Here is a 21,471-nt window from a genome sequence, read left to right as displayed (position 1 = left end):
ATAACAGTGTGCCTTTCACAGATCCCCCCATAACAGTGCCATCCACAGATCCCCCCATAACAGTGTGTCATCCACAGAGCCCCCATAACAGTGTGTCATCCACAGAGCCCCCATAACAGTGTGTCATCCACAGAGCCCCCATAACAGTGTGTCATCCACAGATCCCCCATAACACCTTTTGGTTCAAAATATTTTTTTATTTGGCTATTCCCCACCCCTCTTGTAATTGTTCCGCTACTTGTGGGCTGCGCGGGAATGAGTTGAGTCACTTCGGTGGCCAATCCCGTCCTGCAGCGCGTGATCCCGCAAGACCTGCCGCTGTAGGTCACGGGTCTCGCGGGATCACGCGCCTCAGGATGGGATTGCGCACCGAAGTGACTGAACTCATGCCCATGTAGCCCGCAAGTAGAGGATCAGTGGAACAAGTACAAGGTAGGTGGGGGGATGATCTGTGGGGTTGCCCAGACGGCTAGGCCCTTCACAGTAGTTACAGCGCCCCCTTTCACAGTAGTTATGCCCAGATATGTTCCCCCTTCACAGTAGTTATGCCCAGATATGTGCCCCCTTCACAGTAGTTATGCCCAGATATGTGCCCCCTTCACAGTAGTTATGCCCACACTGCTTCTAACAGAGGCTCACTAATGGACGCTGAGATTAGATCACCCCATACGAAAGCATTGAATCAATGCTTTCCTATGGGGAAAAATTTGACCCTGGAGGTCATCATGCAGAGTGTGAGGACGTCCAGCGTCAGATACCGGACCAAACAGTGTGTCATCCACAGAGCCCCCCCCCCACAACAGTGTGTCATCCACAGAGCCCCCCCCCCCCCCACAACAGTGTGTCATCCACAGAGCCCCCATAACAGTGTGTCATCCACAGAGCCCCCCCCACAACAGTGTGTCATCCACAGAGCCCCCCCCACAACAGTGTGTCATCCACAGAGCCCCCCCACAACAGTGTGTCATCCACAGAGCCCCCATAACAGTGTGTCATCCACAGAGCCCCCCCCCCCCCACAACAGTGTGTCATCCACAGAGCCCCCCCCACAACAGTGTATCATCCACAGAGCCCCCCCCACAACAGTGTGTTATCCACAGAGCCCCCCCCCACAACAGTGTGTCATCCACAGAGGCCCCCCCCACAACAGTGTGTCATCCACAGAGCCCCCACAACAGTGTGTCATCCACAGAGCCCCATAACAGTGTGTCATCCACAGAGCCCCCATAACAGTGTGTCATCCACAGAGCCCCCATAACAGTGTGTCATCCACAGAGCCCCCATAACAGTGTGTCATCCACAGATCCCCCATAACAGTGAGTCATCCACAGAGCCCCCATAACAGTGTGTCATCCACAGAGCCCCCCCCCCACAACAGTGTGTCATCCACAGAGCCCCCCCCACAACAGTGTGTCATCCACAGAGCCCCCCCCACAACAGTGTGTTATCCACAGAGCCCCCCCCACAACAGTGTGTCATCCACAGAGCCCCCATAACAGTGTGTCATCCACAGAGCCCCCATAACAGTGTGCCTTTCACAGATCCCCCCATAACAGTGCCATCCACAGATCCCCCCATAACAGTGTGTCATCCACAGAGCCCCCATAACAGTGTGTCATCCACAGAGCCCCCATAACAGTGTGTCATCCACAGAGCCCCCATAACAGTGTGTCATCCACAGATCCCCCATAACACCTTTTGGTTCAAAATATTTTTTTATTTGGCTATTCCCCACCCCTCTTGTAATTGTTCCGCTACTTGTGGGCTGCGCGGGAATGAGTTGAGTCACTTCGGTGGCCAATCCCGTCCTGCAGCGCGTGATCCTGCAAGACCTGCCGCTGTAGGTCACGGGTCTCGCGGGATCACGCGCCTCAGGATGGGATTGCGCACCGAAGTGACTGAACTCATGCCCATGTAGCCCGCAAGTAGAGGATCAGTGGAACAAGTACAAGGTAGGTGGGGGGATGATCTGTGGGGTTGCCCAGACGGCTAGGCCCTTCACAGTAGTTACAGCGCCCCCTTTCACAGTAGTTATGCCCAGATATGTTCCCCCTTCACAGTAGTTATGCCCAGATATGTGCCCCCTTCACAGTAGTTATGCCCAGATATGTGCCCCCTTCACAGTAGTTATGCCTACACTGCTTCTAACAGAGGCTCACTAATGGACGCTGAGATTAGATCACCCCATACGAAAGCATTGAATCAATGCTTTCCTATGGGGAAAAATTTGACCCTGGAGGTCATCATGCAGAGTGTGAGGACGTCCAGCGTCAGATACCGGACCAAACAGTGTGTCATCCACAGAGCCCCCCCCCCCACAACAGTGTGTCATCCACAGACCCCCCCCCCCACAACAGTGTGTCATCCACAGAGCCCCCATAACAGTGTGTCATCCACAGAGCCCCCCCCACAACAGTGTGTTATTCACAGAGCCCTCCCCACAACAGTGTGTCATCCACAGAGCCCCCCCCCCCCCCACAACAGTGTGTCATCCACAGAGCCCCCACAACAGTGTGTCATCCACAGAGCCCCCATAACAGTGTGTCATCCACAGAGCCCCCATAACAGTGTGTCATCCACAGAGCCCCCATAACAGTGTGTCATCCACAGAGCCCCCATAACAGTGTGTCATCCACAGAGCCCCCATAACAGTGTGTCATCCACAGAGCCCCCATAACAGTGTGTCATCCACAGATCCCCCATAACACCTTTTGGTTCAAAATATTTTTTTATTTGGCTATTCCCCACCCCTCTTGTAATTGTTCCGCTACTTGTGGGCTGCGCGGGAATGAGTTGAGTCACTTCGGTGGCCAATCCCGTCCTGCAGCGCGTGATCCCGCAAGACCTGCCGCTGTAGGTCACGGGTCTCGCGGGATCACGCGCCTCAGGATGGGATTGCGCACCGAAGTGACTGAACTCATGCCCATGTAGCCCGCAAGTAGAGGATCAGTGGAACAAGTACAAGGTAGGTGGGGGGATGATCTGTGGGGTTGCCCAGACGGCTAGGCCCTTCACAGTAGTTACAGCGCCCCCTTTCACAGTAGTTATGCCCAGATATGTTCCCCCTTCACAGTAGTTATGCCCAGATATGTGCCCCCTTCACAGTAGTTATGCCCAGATATGTGCCCCCTTCACAGTAGTTATGCCCACACTGCTTCTAACAGAGGCTCACTAATGGACGTTGAGATTAGATCACCCCATACGAAAGCATTGAATCAATGCTTTCCTATGGGGAAAAATTTGACCCTGGAGGTCATCATGCAGAGTGTGAGGACGTCCAGCGTCAGATACCGGACCAAACAGTGTGTCATCCACAGAGCCCCCCCCCCACAACAGTGTGTCATCCACAGAGCCCCCCCCCCACAACAGTGTGTCATCCACAGAGCCCCCCCCCCCACAACAGTGTGTCATCCACAGAGCCCCCATAACAGTGTGTCATCCACAGAGCCCCCCCCACAACAGTGTGTCATCCACAGAGCCCCCCACAACAGTGTGTCATCCACAGAGCCCCCCCCCCACAACAGTGTGTCATCCACAGAGCCCCCATAACAGTGTGTCATCCACAGAGCCCCCCCCCCCCACAACAGTGTGTCATCCACAGAGCCCCCCCCACAACAGTGTGTCATCCACAGAGCCCCCCCCACAACAGTGTGTCATCCACAGAGCCCCCCCCCACAACAGTGTGTCATCCACAGAGCCCCCCCCCACAACAGTGTGTCATCCACAGAGCCCCCACAACAGTGTGTCATCCACAGAGCCCCATAACAGTGTGTCATCCACAGAGCCCCCATAACAGTGTGTCATCCACAGAGCCCCCATAACAGTGTGTCATCCACAGAGCCCCCATAACAGTGTGTCATCCACAGAGCCCCCATAACAGTGTGTCATCCACAGATCCCCCATAACAGTGAGTCATCCACAGAGCCCCCATAACAGTGTGTCATCCACAGAGCCCCCCCCCCCACAACAGTGTGTCATCCACAGAGCCCCCCCCACAACAGTGTGTCATCCACAGAGCCCCCCCCACAACAGTGTGTTATCCACAGAGCCCCCCCCCACAACAGTGTGTCATCCACAGAGCCCCCATAACAGTGTGTCATCCACAGAGCCCCCATAACAGTGTGCCTTTCACAGATCCCCCCATAACAGTGCCATCCACAGATCCCCCCATAACAGTGTGTCATCCACAGAGCCCCCATAACAATGTGTCATCCACAGAGCCCCCATAACAGTGTGTCATCCACAGAGCCCCCATAACAGTGTGTCATCCACAGATCCCCCATAACACCTTTTGGTTCAAAATATTTTTTTATTTGGCTATTCCCCACCCCTCTTGTAATTGTTCCGCTACTTGTGGGCTGCGCGGGAATGAGTTGAGTCACTTCGGTGGCCAATCCCGTCCTGCAGCGCGTGATCCTGCAAGACCTGCCGCTGTAGGTCACGGGTCTCGCGGGATCACGCGCCTCAGGATGGGATTGCGCACCGAAGTGACTGAACTCATGCCCATGTAGCCCGCAAGTAGAGGATCAGTGGAACAAGTACAAGGTAGGTGGGGGGATGATCTGTGGGGTTGCCCAGACGGCTAGGCCCTTCACAGTAGTTACAGCGCCCCCTTTCACAGTAGTTATGCCCAGATATGTTCCCCCTTCACAGTAGTTATGCCCAGATATGTGCCCCCTTCACAGTAGTTATGCCCAGATATGTGCCCCCTTCACAGTAGTTATGCCCACACTGCTTCTAACAGAGGCTCACTAATGGACGCTGAGATTAGATCACCCCATACGAAAGCATTGAATCAATGCTTTCCTATGGGGAAAAATTTGACCCTGGAGGTCATCATGCAGAGTGTGAGGACGTCCAGCGTCAGATACCGGACCAAACAGTGTGTCATCCACAGAGCCCCCCCCCCCCACAACAGTGTGTCATCCACAGAGCCCCCCCCCCACAACAGTGTGTCATCCACAGAGCCCCCATAACAGTGTGTCATCCACAGAGCCCCCCCCCACAACAGTGTGTCATCCACAAACCCCCCCCCCACAACAGTGTGTCATCCACAGAGCCCCCCCCACAACAGTGTGTTATCCACAGAGCCCCCCCCCACAACAGTGTGTCATCCACAGAGCCCCCCCCCCACAACAGTGTGTCATCCACAGAGCCCCCACAACAGTGTGTCATCCACAGAGCCCCCATAACAGTGTGTCATCCACAGAGCCCCCATAACAGTGTGTCATCCACAGAGCCCCCATAACAGTGTGTCATCCACAGAGCCCCCATAACAGTGTGTCATCCACAGAGCCCCCATAACAGTGTGTCATCCACAGAGCCCCCATAACAGTGTGTCATCCACAGATCCCCCATAACACCTTTTGGTTCAAAAAATTTTTTTATTTGGCTATTCCCCACCCCTCTTGTAATTGTTCCGCTACTTGTGGGCTGCGCGGGAATGAGTTGAGTCACTTCGGTGGCCAATCCCGTCCTGCAGCGCGTGATCCCGCAAGACCTGCCGCTGTAGGTCACGGGTCTCGCGGGATCACGCGCCTCAGGATGGGATTGCGCACCGAAGTGACTGAACTCATGCCCATGTAGCCCGCAAGTAGAGGATCAGTGGAACAAGTACAAGGTAGGTGGGGGGATGATCTGTGGGGTTGCCCAGACGGCTAGGCCCTTCACAGTAGTTACAGCGCCCCCTTTCACAGTAGTTATGCCCAGATATGTTCCCCCTTCACAGTAGTTATGCCCAGATATGTGCCCCCTTCACAGTAGTTATGCCCAGATATGTGCCCCCTTCACAGTAGTTATGCCCACACTGCTTCTAACAGAGGCTCACTAATGGACGCTGAGATTAGATCACCCCATACGAAAGCATTGAATCAATGCTTTCCTATGGGGAAAAATTTGACCCTGGAGGTCATCATGCAGAGTGTGAGGACGTCCAGCGTCAGATACCGGACCAAACAGTGTGTCATCCACAGAGCCCCCCCCCCACAACAGTGTGTCATCCACAGAGCCCCCCCCCCCCCACAACAGTGTGTCATCCACAGAGCCCCCATAACAGTGTGTCATCCACAGAGCCCCCCCCCCCACAACAGTGTGTCATCCACAAACCCCCCCCCCCACAACAGTGTGTCATCCACAGAGCCCCCCCCACAACAGTGTGTTATCCACAGAGCCCCCCCCACAACAGTGTGTCATCCACAGAGCCCCCCCCCACAACAGTGTGTCATCCACAGAGCCCCCACAACAGTGTGTCATCCACAGAGCCCCCATAACAGTGTGTCATCCACAGAGCCCCCATAACAGTGTGTCATCCACAGAGCCCCCATAACAGTGTGTCATCCACAGAGCCCCCATAACAGTGTGTCATCCACAGAGCCCCCATAACAGTGTGTCATCCACAGAGCCCCCATAACAGTGTGTCATCCACAGATCCCCCATAACACCTTTTGGTTCAAAATATTTTTTTATTTGGCTATTCCCCACCCCTCTTGTAATTGTTCCGCTACTTGTGGGCTGCGCGGGAATGAGTTGAGTCACTTCGGTGGCCAATCCCGTCCTGCAGCGCGTGATCCCGCAAGACCTGCCGCTGTAGGTCACGGGTCTCGCGGGATCACGCGCCTCAGGATGGGATTGCGCACCGAAGTGACTGAACTCATGCCCATGTAGCCCGCAAGTAGAGGATCAGTGGAACAAGTACAAGGTAGGTGGGGGGATGATCTGTGGGGTTGCCCAGACGGCTAGGCCCTTCACAGTAGTTACAGCGCCCCCTTTCACAGTAGTTATGCCCAGATATGTTCCCCCTTCACAGTAGTTATGCCCAGATATGTGCCCCCTTCACAGTAGTTATGCCCAGATATGTGCCCCCTTCACAGTAGTTATGCCCACACTGCTTCTAACAGAGGCTCACTAATGGACGCTGAGATTAGATCACCCCATACGAAAGCATTGAATCAATGCTTTCCTATGGGGAAAAATTTGACCCTGGAGGTCATCATGCAGAGTGTGAGGACGTCCAGCGTCAGATACCGGACCAAACAGTGTGTCATCCACAGAGCCCCCCCCCCCACAACAGTGTGTCATCCACAGAGCCCCCCCCCCCCCACAACAGTGTGTCATCCACAGAGCCCCCATAACAGTGTGTCATCCACAGAGCCCCCCCCACAACAGTGTGTCATCCACAGAGCCCCCCCCACAACAGTGTGTCATCCACAGAGCCCCCCCCACAACAGTGTGTCATCCACAGAGCCCCCATAACAGTGTGTCATCCACAGAGCCCCCCCCCCACAACAGTGTGTCATCCACAGAGCCCCCCCCACAACAGTGTGTCATCCACAGAGCCCCCCCCACAACAGTGTGTTATCCACAGAGCCCCCCCCCACAACAGTGTGTCATCCACAGAGCCCCCCCCCACAACAGTGTGTCATCCACAGAGCCCCCACAACAGTGTGTCATCCACAGAGCCCCATAACAGTGTGTCATCCACAGAGCCCCCATAACAGTGTGTCATCCACAGAGCCCCCATAACAGTGTGTCATCCACAGAGCCCCCATAACAGTGTGTCATCCACAGAGCCCCCATAACAGTGTGTCATCCACAGATCCCCCATAACAGTGAGTCATCCACAGAGCCCCCATAACAGTGTGTCATCCACAGAGCCCCCCCCCACAACAGTGTGTCATCCACAGAGCCCCCCCCACAACAGTGTGTCATCCACAGAGCCCCCCCCACAACAGTGTGTTATCCACAGAGCCCCCCCCACAACAGTGTGTCATCCACAGAGCCCCCATAACAGTGTGTCATCCACAGAGCCCCCATAACAGTGTGCCTTTCACAGATCCCCCCATAACAGTGCCATCCACAGATCCCCCCATAACAGTGTGTCATCCACAGAGCCCCCATAACAGTGTGTCATCCACAGAGCCCCCATAACAGTGTGTCATCCACAGAGCCCCCATAACAGTGTGTCATCCACAGATCCCCCATAACACCTTTTGGTTCAAAATATTTTTTTATTTGGCTATTCCCCACCCCTCTTGTAATTGTTCCGCTACTTGTGGGCTGCGCGGGAATGAGTTGAGTCACTTCGGTGGCCAATCCCGTCCTGCAGCGCGTGATCCTGCAAGACCTGCCGCTGTAGGTCACGGGTCTCGCGGGATCACGCGCCTCAGGATGGGATTGCGCACCGAAGTGACTGAACTCATGCCCATGTAGCCCGCAAGTAGAGGATCAGTGGAACAAGTACAAGGTAGGTGGGGGGATGATCTGTGGGGTTGCCCAGACGGCTAGGCCCTTCACAGTAGTTACAGCGCCCCCTTTCACAGTAGTTATGCCCAGATATGTTCCCCCTTCACAGTAGTTATGCCCAGATATGTGCCCCCTTCACAGTAGTTATGCCCAGATATGTGCCCCCTTCACAGTAGTTATGCCCACACTGCTTCTAACAGAGGCTCACTAATGGACGCTGAGATTAGATCACCCCATACGAAAGCATTGAATCAATGCTTTCCTATGGGGAATAATTTGACCCTGGAGGTCATCATGCAGAGTGTGAGGACGTCCAGCGTCAGATACCGGACCAAACAGTGTGTCATCCACAGAGCCCCCCACCCACAACAGTGTGTCATCCACAGAGCCCCCCCCCCACAACAGTGTGTCATCCACAGAGCCCCCATAACAGTGTGTCATCCACAGAGCCCCCCCCGAACAACAGTGTGTCATCCACAGAGCCCCCCCCACAACAGTGTGTCATCCACAGAGCCCCCCCCACAACAGTGTGTTATCCACAGAGCCCCCCCCACAACAGTGTGTCATCCACAGAGCCCCCCCCCCCACAACAGTGTGTCATCCACAGAGCCCCCACAACAGTGTGTCATCCACAGAGCCCCCATAACAGTGTGTCATCCACAGAGCCCCCATAACAGTGTGTCATCCACAGAGCCCCCATAACAGTGTGTCATCCACAGATCCCCCATAACAGTGAGTCATCCACAGAGCCCCCATAACAGTGTGTCATCCACAGAGCCCCCCCCCCCCCACAACAGTGTGTCATCCACAGAGCCCCCCCCCACAACAGTGTGTCATCCACAGAGCCCCCCCCCACAACAGTGTGTTATCCACAGAGCCCCCCCCCCCCACAACAGTGTGTCATCCACAGAGCCCCCATAACAGTGTGTCATCCACAGAGCCCCCATAACAGTGTGCCTTTCACAGATCCCCCCATAACAGTGCCATCCACAGATCCCCCCATAACAGTGTGTCATCCACAGAGCCCCCATAACAGTGTGTCATCCACAGAGCCCCCATAACAGTGTGTCATCCACAGAGCCCCCATAACAGTGTGTCATCCACAGATCCCCCATAACACCTTTTGGTTCAAAATATTTTTTTATTTGGCTATTCCCCACCCCTCTTGTAATTGTTCCGCTACTTGTGGGCTGCGCGGGAATGAGTTGAGTCTCTTCGGTGGCCAATCCCGTCCTGCAGCGCGTGATCCCGCAAGACCTGCCGCTGTAGGTCACGGGTCTCGCGGGATCACGCGCCTCAGGATGGGATTGCGCACCGAAGTGACTGAACTCATGCCCATGTAGCCCGCAAGTAGAGGATCAGTGGAACAAGTACAAGGTAGGTGGGGGGATGATCTGTGGGGTTGCCCAGACGGCTAGGCCCTTCACAGTAGTTACAGCGCCCCCTTTCACAGTAGTTATGCCCAGATATGTTCCCCCTTCACAGTAGTTATGCCCAGATATGTGCCCCCTTCACAGTAGTTATGCCCAGATATGTGCCCCCTTCACAGTAGTTATGCCCACACTGCTTCTAACAGAAGCTCACTAATGGACGCTGAGATTAGATCACCCCATACGAAAGCATTGAATCAATGCTTTCCTATGGGGAAAAATTTGACCCTGGAGGTCATCATGCAGAGTGTGAGGACGTCCAGCGTCAGATACCGGACCAAAGGTCTGTTTTAATCCAGGAAGCCCTCAGGTGGCTGCCAGCAACTAGAGGCTGACTTATTGCTGGAACGTAAACAATGCAGTTTCTCTAGAACATTGCAGCTCGATTTGCAAAAGGGACACTGTACCCAGACCACTTCAATGAGCTGAAGTGGTCTGGGTGCCCTTTGTGTCGATTTAACTTTGAAATCTTATTAAAGATTGTGTAGGGTGTGGCTGGAGGCGGGGCATGGAGGCGGGACAAGGGTGCGGCTTGCAGCAGAACATGGGTGGGGCCTGTAAGGGGGCCCTTGATTTATTTTGCCCGGGGGCCCTGAGGGTTCTCAGTCCGCCCCTGCCTTTTAGGCATCAGGGAAGCTAGCCCTAAATTTCTGTACTGTCCCTGCCTAAAAGCGGAGTAATCGCCCCGAAGGGGGCGGCCCCACTTATCGATGGCTGTACCCGTACTAAGAGTCCCTACCTATCCAGTAATTCCCAGTCACAATGATGCCAGCTCTTTCAATCAGTTGTCCCATGAGGTATATGATCTCCAATTTTCAAGTCTCTTGACGCGTTTCCCCTATTAGATGTATTGGTTCATCAGGAGACCAGTATAGAGAAAGCACGGTGGCATGAAGTGCATATGGTGGCTATTGGTGTCCGTCAGAGACAGGTGCGCAGGCGCCGTATCTAATGCACACGCCTGCCGCCCCGCCCCCAAGCATGCGTCCATTACGTGTCTGAAGAAAGGGCAGAATCAGGCGCGAGTATGTCAATCAATGTAAAAGCACCAACAGCGCATGCGTGAACACCAATAGCCGAATATGTCAGACAAATATATGATAGAAGCTAAGTACCCATACTCAAGAGGATAAAATATGCTTTATATATCTTCAAAAAAAAAACTATTTGTATTATAGAAGTCCAGAATTAGTAGAAAAAGATAAAGGGGGAGGGACTGTAAATCCTATTAAATGCAAAATCAAAGAATAGCTTCTTTTAATGACAGGGATATGTATGGGCATGAAACAATTCAAGCCCTATCCAGACATTGGCTGTGAGTGCTACAAAATAGGAATAGGTGGATAGGAGATCAGGAGTCTAAATAAAGCCCATTCCATCAGTCACAATAATTGATGTTAGATCACTCTCTGATCAAATACCATGTTACAAGGGAAAATATTAAGATCTACAGAATACCTAACCCAAACCCGAACTTCAGTGAAGAAGTCCGGGTTTGGGTCTGGGTACCACATTCAGTTTTTTCTCACACGCGTGCAAAATGCATTGCACTCGCGCGGAAAAAATGAAGAACACAACGCAATCGCATACAAAACTCACCTCACTAGCAGGCAAAATCGCGCGACGCACCCGCATCCTATCCGGCCCTCACACGCGACGCCCGTGTGAAAGAGACCTAACAATGAGTTTCAATCTAAGTTGGAAAAAATTCTTATAGGAGCAGTGGAGACTCAATTGATCTCTAAAGTAATGAAATGAAATATATGTTCAATGAGAAACCTAAGATTCCCACTTTTTACTCGCTACCTAAAATTCACAAAGGGCTTAATCCTTTGAAAGGACGACCAATAGTAGCAGGGATTTATTCTATCTCACAAAAGGTGGGAATCTATATTGATAAAGTATAACTGGATCGCACATCCACAATGCTATGCTTTGATCTAATTAAACTCGCTTCTCAGCCCCATATTTGAGTGTACAGCGCCCCATACCTCATGCTGTACAAGAGACATTAGTGTACATTTTGAACAAAAGGCATAAGCCCACTTACCATGCCAAGGTCGCCTCTTTGAGTGGGACCTGCTCTGACAAAGAGGCGCAGCGACAATGCGGTGACAAAGCGGCACTGCCCTAGTAGGCGGCGGGACCCAGGAGTCAAACAGCACCGCTGCTGTCTGACAATGCCACCCATGGCACTGGGTCCCACCAACCCACCAGCACAGCGCCACAAAAGCAAAGGCCACCACGCAGTACTGCACCATGTGAACAGTTGTCTAACACAACATGTCTATTGCTATCAGAAGCTACAGGTCAATGACCACTTATATGCAGACTTCTGCAAATTAAAACCAGTCTGCATATAAGTTGTAATTGACCTGTAGCTCCTGATAGCAATGGACATGTTGTGTTAGACAACTGTTCACATGGTGCAGTACTGCGTGGTGGCCTTTGCTTTTGTGGCGCTGTGCTGGTGGGACCCAGTGCCATGGGGGGCATTGTCAGATAGCAGGGTTGCTGTTTGACTCCTGGGTCCCGCCGCCTACTAGGGCAGTGCCACTTTCTCACCGCATTGTGCTGCGCCTTTGTTTCAGAGTAGGTCCTACTCAAAGAGGCGACCTTGGCATGGTAAGTAGGCTTATGCCTTTTGATCAAAATGTACACTAATGTCTCTTGTACAGCATGAGGTATGGGGCGCTGTACACTTCAATATGAGGCTGAGAAGCGAGTTTAATTAGATCAAAGCATAGCATTGTGGATGTGCGATCCAGTTCTGTTTTTCTCCCCTTGATATATATATATATATTGATAAAGTGTTTGGAAATTTCGTCACAGCCCTTTCTTCATATATTAGGGACATGATGAAGGGACATTATTAAGAAGCACCAAGGGGCTTCTTAATAATTTAGATGGCCTGGTGGTGGAAGAAGATACCTTATTGACCTCCATTGATGTAGAGGCCTTATATAGTAATATTCCTTATGACAAAGGCCTTGTGGCAGTACAACACTTCCTCAAGACACGAGGCACTTATTGTACCCCACATAATCAGTTTGTATCTAATCTTCTGGAGTTTGTTTTGAGACACAACTATTTTTTATTTGGCTCCATGTTCTTCCACCAGATCAGGGGCACTGCAATGGGTAGTGCCTGTGCGCCTACCTATGCTAATGTGTTCCTGGGCTGGTGGGAGGACACTGTGGTGTTCACGGATCACAACCAGTGGACATATATTGCGTTCTGGGGCCGCTTCGTTGACGACATACTCATACTGTGGAGTGGCCCCCGGGATGCTTTTGTGGAGTTTATGAAGACCATAAATGTAAATGAAATAGGGATGCATTTTACTTATGAACTTAATGACAGTCATTTAGCATTTTTGGATCTTGATATTACATTGCAGAATGGTGTCATACATAGGCTACTTTCACACTAGCGTTCGGAGCGGATCCGTCTGATGTTTCATCAGACGGATCCGCTCCGATAATGCAGATGTTTGCATCCGTTCAGAACGGATCCGTCTGCATTATAACTTAGAAAATTTCTAAGTCTGAAAGTAGCCTGAGCGGATCTGTTCAGACTTTACATTGAAAGTCAATGGGGGACGGATCCGCTTGAAGATTGAGCCATATAGTGTCATCTTCAAGCGGATCCGTCCCCATTGACTTCCATTATAAGTCTGGACGGATCCGCTCGCCTCCGCACGGCCAGGCGGACACCCGAACGCTGCAAGCAGCGTTCAGGTGTCCGCTCACTGAGTGGAGCGGAGGCTGAACGCTGCCAGACTGATGCATTCTGAGTGGATCCGCCTCCACTGAGAATGCATTAGGGCCAGACGGATGCGTTCAGGGCCGCTCGTGAGCCCCTTCAAACGGAGCTCACGAGCGGACACCCGAACGCTCGTGTGAAAGTAGCCATACCCAGACATATAGGAAACCCACGGCGACCAACAATCTTCTAAAATGGGAAAGTCATCACCCCATTAGTTTGCGTAGGGGTATACTAAAAGGACAGTATCTGCGTATATACAGAAACTGTTCTAATAAGGAAGACTTCCACCGCCAAGCCAGGAATTTACAATCTAGATTTATTAGGAGAGGATATCCACAGCAGGTACTTAATAACGCCTATAAATATGCCTGTAATAAGGAGAGGACAGAATTACTCGTCCCTAAACCTAAGGACGAAGATAGGATGAGTGATAAAAAACAGATCATGCGCATCATAGGGACCTATGATGACCAAAATAGGAGAGTGTGGGGTGTCCTGAATAAATATTGGGACCTTTTAAAAATGGACCCGGATATAAAAAACATAATATCAGACCACCCAGCTATCACCTACAGAAGAGGGAGATCATTGAGAGAGTCATTACATGGTAGGAGAAAAGAACGTGTGGCATGTACAGGTGTGGTGGATGTATAGCATGTCCATATATACATACTACAAAGAGTTTTTTGAGTGTGACCACAAAGAGGGAATATAAAATATGTGATTTTGCTAACTGGAGTGGTATATCTATGCAACTGTACTTGCCCACTCCAATATGTGGGCAAAACCGTGAGAGAAATACAGAGAAGAATAGGGGATCATCTAGGTGATATTAGGCATAAAAGAGATACCCCTATATCTAGACATGTACATAAGATACACGATGGAGATCCCAGTGGACCACTGAGGAAGGGAGAGTGAATCTACCCGTAACGCGTATGGTGAAACAAGTGATGTACCTGCATTGAAAAGCCTCCGATAATACTGTATGGCCATACAGAAGAAAATCTCTACAGTAAAGGATTAACTATTCTTATCGTCGAAAGCTGCACCGAAGGAAATTGCGGAATAGAGTGGCAACTCCCGCGATCTTTGGAACTCCCGCGAAATTTCAACTAGCTTGCTGTATGGAGCGACTGAATAAGCCGGCAAATATTTAAAGCTCCATTCAAGCAATAGGGAGACAGCAGACGCTAGACGGTAAGCCAAATATCGATTTAAAGTTTTCTTCGATTCAAAGCTCATATCGACCTTAAAAGGATATGCTATAAGAGACTTTTCACATTATCAGGATTCCTGTGGACACTTTATGAACATGTTGCACTCCCAGTGAATACACCTACAACATTTTCAGTGACATTCAGTTTCCCAAATTGGGATAGAGCTCTAGAAGATAATACCCCCTCTTTCCCAAATAACAGCATATACTTAAAGTTTTTTGGTGTGATATATATTATTGAATTTATCGACACTATTGAGTGGTATCGAATATTCTATTGAATATTTCAACATTTAATTTTCTACCATTCAATTTATTCAATATTTCTATCGAATATATTTTTATCAAATATAGTATCGATCATATCTACCACAATATATGTGACTGTAATGTTGTATATTATTGCTACATTGTTCTTATAAATTTTATTACTTGTATTTTATGGGGATTTAATAAATATTTTCTGCATATGTCAATCTGGTTGCCAAGTGTATGAGTGCTCGCTCATTATTCTATTACTACATTTTTTGAATAGGCTTTACAAATATGGCCACCATCATAACATAATCTATATTCCGGTCAAAAGGGATGTATTTGATCAGAGAGTGATCTAACATCAATTATTGTGACTGATGGAATGGGCTTTATTTATTTGGAGACTCCTGATCTCCTATCCACCTATTCCTATTTTGTAGCACTCACAGCCAATGTCTGGATAGGGCTGGATATATTACCCTGTCATTAAAAGAAGCTATTCTTTGATTTTGCATTTAATAGGATTTACAGTCCCTCCCCCTTTATCTTTTTCTACTAATTCTGGACTTCTATAATACAAATAGTTTTTTTTTTTTTAAAGATATATAAAGCATATTTTATCCTCTTGAGTATGGGTACTTAGCTTCTATCATATATTTGTCCGACATAGTCGGCTATTAATGTTCACGCATGGGTAGTTCCGCGCATGGATGCCGCCTGCCAGTATCGCTAATGCCCGGAGTACGGAGCGGGCGCATGCGCTGTTTTTACATTGAGTGACGTACTTGCGCCTGATTCTGCCCTTTCTTCAGACACGTAATGGACGCATGCTTGGGGGTGGGGCGGCAGGCGTGTGCATTAGATACGGCGCCTGCGCACCTGTCTCTGACGGACGCGTCACGCCAATAGCCGAGCCATCTGCGCCGCAGGTCAGTCTTATCATTGTGCCTGGGAATTACTGGATAGGTAGGGACTCTTAGTACAGGTACAGCCATCATAAGTGGGGCCGCCCCTTTCGGGGCCATTACTCCGCTTTTAGGCAGGGACAGTACAGAAATGTAGGGTTAGCTTCCCTGATGCCTAAAAGGGGACTTTATGCATTAACCTAGTCCTTCCTGATTATCTGCAGTATCCAAGTAACCCCCACTGAGCGATATGGTGAATGGTCTACATATCGGGAGTAACCGCACTTATGGCACCAGTTGAATATTATAGAATTTATGCACATGTACCATATGCTGATAACGATCTCCATTTTTCTATGTTTTAATAGATTTTTGTTGTGGGGATATATTTTAAGATATCACTAATAAATGTTAAGTTTCAGGGGTAATTACATTATTCAGTGACACCATCTCCTGGAAATCCCAGAAATCGGTTGTACCTCTTTCAGCATGATCAACCCTAGTAAACCAGGCATACTGCCTGGTAGGGTTGATCATGCTAAGTGCAATGACATCTCTGTTGCAGCAATCATAAGTGTCGTTTTAGAGAAATGTGTGCTTTTATTTTTATGTTAATGGGATGCTCTGAGCACCAAGGGGCTGGCCTAGCCCCTCTGAGCACCACGTCACCTCCTCTGTCGCCACTCCCCCTTCCGCACTGTTAGGGTATGGCCACATGATGCGGTCATGTTGCAGTTGCAACATGGCCAAAAGATCCACAGTGGGCTTTAATGAAATTAATTAGGAGAGAACTGTTTAGCAGGTCTGTATTGTTAATGGTCGTGTGGTATAGTGGGTGCATGCGCAGAGCTCAGTGATGTCTTCTTATAGCTGTTGCCCTTAGGAGCGGTCGGATCGCACAGGCAGTAGGCGGTACTGCGCCTGCGCGAGATTTCAGCTGGACTAACTGAAGATTCAAGGTGCCTGGTTTGAATGAATTAGCTGACGTAGCAGAGCGGGCGGCACGGTTAAACTAGGCTGTGGGACGATACTACATAGCAAGGAGGCGTGCTTGGGGTATAAACTAAAGCGGGCTAGGCACTGCAGGGGGCGTTACTGGGCTCAGAGGGTGAAGAATAACGCCCCTCTGGGCACCTTCAGGGTTCATTTGCATATCACAAAGATTGCTTTTCTAGCAAAATGAAAGCATGAATATAAGAAAGAAGACCACTGCAGGAGATAAGGTATTTTATTACACATGGCAATGGTGAGAGCTTAATATGGTCAAACCAGGTGACAGATTCCCTTTAACAATGCAGACTGACACGACCATGCCGTTTGGTGGAACCCTTAGCCATGGCCCACATCCTCACTATTCGGATGCCTGACCCTGAAATCTTGCTCATGTGCCGACAAGACTACAATCGGCACATGAGCAATTTGGATCTCAGTGGTTTGGTCCAGTGAGAGTATAATCTGCATGCTGCGATAGTTCTGTCCCTGGATTTCAGGGCATAGACAACTTTGAAGAATGAGGATGCCTGGCCCTGCCAATCAGTGTGGGAGGGGAAGTGGCAACCGGGGAGCGGTGGAGGTGAAGCAGTCTGCTAAGTGCTTATTTAAAGGGGTATTCCGGGAGATCGCTATCAGATTGGTGGAGGTCCCACCGCTGGGACCATCACCGAGAACAGGGGCTCTGTGCCCCCTGCGGCTCCCATGAAATGACCGGAGTTGCCAGTAGCACATGTGCACGGCCGCTCCATTAATTTCTATGGGAGTTGCAGAGATAGCCGAGTAGAGTGGAAGCGGTAGGACCCCCACCGATCTGATAGTTAATAACTTTTACATACCGGAATATCCCTTTAAGATAATGTACGCATTTCTCGGAAACTACACCCTGGACTGCTGCAACAGAGGTGTCATTGCATTCAGCATGATCATCCCTCCCAGGCAGTGCACCTGCTTTACTAGGGCTGATCATGCTGACAGAGGCCCCTAAGGCTGCATTCACACGTCCGTGGTGTGTTGCGGACCCGCAAATTGCGGGTCTGCAACACACCAGCCCGGCACCCCCATTGAAATGCCTATTCTTGTCCGCAAGCTGCGGACAAGAATAGGACATGCTCTATCTTTTTGCGGAGCTGCTGACCCAAAATCGGGCCCGCGCTCCGCAATTGCGGCTGCAGACAGCACACTGTGTGCTGTCCGCATCCATTCCGTCCCCATAGAGAATGAATGGGTCCGCACCCATTCCGCAAAATTGCGGAAAGGATGCAGACCCATTCTGCGGACGTGTGAATGGAGCCTTAGAGGGCATCTGTCAGCAGATTTGTACCTACGACACTTGCTAACCTGTTACATGTGCACTTGACAGCTGAAGGCATCTGTGTTGGTCCTATGTTCATATGTGCCCACATTGCTGAGAAAAACGTAGTTTAAATATATGAAAATGAGCTTCTAGGAGTAATGGGGGCGTTGCCGTTACATCTAGAGGCTCAGCTCTCTCTGCAACTGCCGCGCCCTCTGTACTTCGATTGACAGGGCCAGGCAGTGAAAACATAATTACGCCTGGCCCTGTTAATCAAAGTGGAGAGGGAGCGGCAGTTGCAGAGAGAGCAGAGTCTCTAGGTGTAACAGCAACGCCCCCATTGCTCCCAGAGGCTCATTTTCATATATTTAAACTACGTTTTTCTCAGCAATGCGGTCACATATGAACGAGACCAACACAGATGTCTTCAACTGCCAAATGCACATGTAACAGGTCAGCCAGTTTCATAGGTACATATGCCCTTTTAAAGGGGTTTTCTAAGATCAAACTAAATCTAGCGTGAGGGGGAAATTGCGTAAACTAATAACGGACACAATATTCACCTGTGCCACCGATCTGGTTTTAACGTCAGTGAGGAGGTACCCACCCACACACGTGACTGCTGCAGCCAGTCACCAGCTTCAGCAGCATCACCCAGCTTTCCACAGAATTTAAATGAGAAATCTGCTGTGTATGTATCACAGTAGTTCCTCATCCTATTCATGAAGTTGAAAACTTACTTTCCTCAAAGATACTGTAAATAGGGCATTTTCTGCATTATTAATAGATATAAATGATATTATTTTTCCAGGCTAGATGACTCCAGAGAAGATCACACAACATCTATACAGTTATGGCTCTCATCGTAGACCTGCACTCTGCTGCTAAACAGCATCTTAAAGGATGTAAAAGGTCATTCACTCTGAGACTTGCTGCAGAAATCTTGGCGGTAGATTGTGGTTTAAAGCCATGCTTCCTTTATGACTTAGGTGCAGTAGATGTCCTGCAAATCCAGAGATATCTCAAGGAGCTTCATCAGATTGGTTTCATACAGGGGCCTTTGCACATTCTTAACATGGAAGGAACGACACTCATCATCAATGTGCCAAGGGCAGCTTCCTACTTGGCGATGCTTCTCAACAGTGGTGATCTACAGGTAATGGATGTTTCTGCCACACTCAAGCACCCTGAATTGTGTGCCTCAGATCGTCTTTGGATCATACAGTCCGAGCTTTCAGATCTCCTGACACACCTAACACCTTACCAGAGTGAACTGCCAGGAGCCATTTCAGCAGCGGAGATCCCTACTACTGGATGGAATCTGTGCACCATCTTTGGTTGCCTCCTGAATTATCCTGCAGTCTACTGGTTTGAAACTACCAGGAACTTTGAGAACTGTTTGTCTTTTACCCCACTGAGGCATGTCACTGTAGACACCACCTGCCCCAAAATAGGACTTCGTAAACTGCAGGTGTATTCCTTCACTATTCCCGAGTCAATATACCATACCCTGCAGTTGCTCCTCCAGGTCTGGACAGACAGTTTAAAGCAAACATTTAATGGACAGTGTCACTTCACAGACCCTGAAATTACTATGAAAACTGTAACCCTACCGACTGTTGCTCTCTGAAAGGACATCATTGTAAAGAGTTCTCTTCGTGCTTGGTCTTTCATGCTGGAGAGGCTCTAGTTTACTGCCTTTACCTGAACAAATTGGCAGCTTACTGATTAGATGTTAACTGGTTCCACAGCTTCTTTGAATTCCTGCCTGACCATGGCTCTAGTGTACTGGCATGACTACAGTACAATAGATTTGCTGTCAGGCAGGAATTCCAAGCATCATAAATTATGATGCTTGGAGTTTGGTCCAGGAAATGCGGCAATCACATGGAGCATATACCCTGGACCCAACACGCTTGTGTGAAACTGGCCTAGAGGGTTACACCCATCTTGTGACGTGATGTCATATCGCTAAGATATACCATGATCGGCGGGGTCTGACCTCTGCGATCCTGATCATAAGGGCTCATTCAACGATTTTCACATCCTTGTGCCATCCAAGTGTAGAAGGGACAGCAAATGGACCAAACACTGACACATTAAAGAGCATCCGTTAGCATGATCAACCCTATTAAACGATGCATGCTGAGTAAAACAATTTCTTTTTTCTATAGGATGAATAGCTGTGGAAATATAAATGTTTTTATATTTATGACCTATTTGGAGCACCAAGGGGCTGGTCATAGCATTAGCAGCACTGCTAGCCCCTGTGCTTCGTGCACTCCCCCCTCCCAATTGATAGACATCTTGTCTAGCCCTGTGTTCTTGAGCCAGCACCGACTCAACTTGGCACAGGATCTGATGAGCATTTCTCTCCGAGCAGTCTCAACTTGACGCTTGCGCAATGTATCTTCTGCTGCTTCCAAAGTTCGGAAAGCAGTGCTCATCTGATCCACTGTGCAGGCGCGGACTCGGCACTGGCATGAGAACACAAGGCTAGATGAGATGTCAGTCAAATGGGGGGGGGCGGCTATCACAGACATAGGGGTGTAGAGCTAGCGGTGCTCCTAGCATTATGGCCAGCCCCTTGGTGCTCTTGATGCTCATTAGCACAAATATAAAACGTCACATATCTCCACAACTATTCACCCTAGAGAATAAAGAAATACATTGTTTTACTAAGAATGATCAATCTTACCAGAAAATATGCTTGGTGTAATAGGGTTGATCATGCTGCCAGATGGTCTTAAAAGTCAGTGAGGGACATTTACTAAAGTGTTTACACCACTATTTTGTCGTTAGTTGCAAATTATGGCTTCTCACACACTTCAGGGCAGAGATGTGCCTAATTTACTAAAAGGCTTCTGCCTCTTAATAAATTAGATGCATCAAATGCCAGCACAGGGAGATCAAGACTGGCGTATGTATTCTCTAGTCTTGATAAATGTCCTTCGATGGATCCATGCACTTGCCCATATTTTGGGTCAGTGAAAAGAAATTGACAGATTTGGAAAACAGATGACATATTGATGCAAAAACAGACTAACTGCTTCCACACAGATGGAAAATGATCTGTTTTTAGCTGAATAAGCCCCATGGGGGTAGCAGCGACCAAGTATCCATCTACCTCCTTTACCATTTTTTCCTGCCCAGTGGTGCCCGTCCACCTGGCTGTGCGCAGAACTGTGACTGGTGCTGGTTGAAGTTCCCTGCTCAGCCAGGTGCTCTGGATGCTGTTGTGGAGGGAAAACTTAGAAGGGCTTGAGCACTACACTAACATAAAATATTTTTAAAAAAAGTTCTTTTTTTTTTTCTTTTTTTCAATACAAAAAGGGCATGTATAAATGTCTTTGGTAGATCTCTTAT

At 49.6% G+C, this 21,471-nt stretch overlaps 1 protein-coding gene across 2 annotated transcripts; it reads left to right on the top strand.

The window, feature by feature from the left end:
- The first annotated feature begins 15,632 nt into the window (after window positions 1-15,632).
- On the top strand, window positions 15,633-21,434 carry C3H1orf74 (chromosome 3 C1orf74 homolog). 2 transcript variants are annotated; one of them, XM_040424021.1, is made up of 2 exons: window positions 15,633-15,842; window positions 18,917-21,434. In XM_040424021.1, the coding sequence occupies exon 2, from the start codon at window positions 18,959-18,961 to the stop codon at window positions 19,733-19,735; it is 777 nt and encodes a 258-aa protein (XP_040279955.1). In that variant the 5' UTR covers window positions 15,633-15,842; window positions 18,917-18,958; the 3' UTR covers window positions 19,736-21,434. The 2 variants fall into 2 exon arrangements, with proteins under 2 accessions (XP_040279955.1, XP_040279957.1); XM_040424023.1 differs by lacking the exon at window positions 15,633-15,842 and adding an exon at window positions 15,986-16,071.
- Window positions 21,435-21,471: the final 37 nt, after the last annotated feature.

This window comes from Bufo bufo, chromosome 3 (assembly GCF_905171765.1).
Source record: "Bufo bufo chromosome 3, aBufBuf1.1, whole genome shotgun sequence".
Lineage (NCBI taxonomy): Eukaryota > Metazoa > Chordata > Amphibia > Anura > Bufonidae > Bufo > Bufo bufo.
The sequence above is the reverse complement of the archived record's forward strand: the minus strand, read 5'-3'. Positions and strand labels throughout refer to the sequence as shown.

What these genes read in the sequence shown, in the direction of transcription:
- C3H1orf74 (XM_040424021.1), top strand. Translation starts at nt 18,959, where the DNA reads ATGGCTCTCATCGTAGACCTGCACTCTGCTGCTAAACAGCATCTTAAA.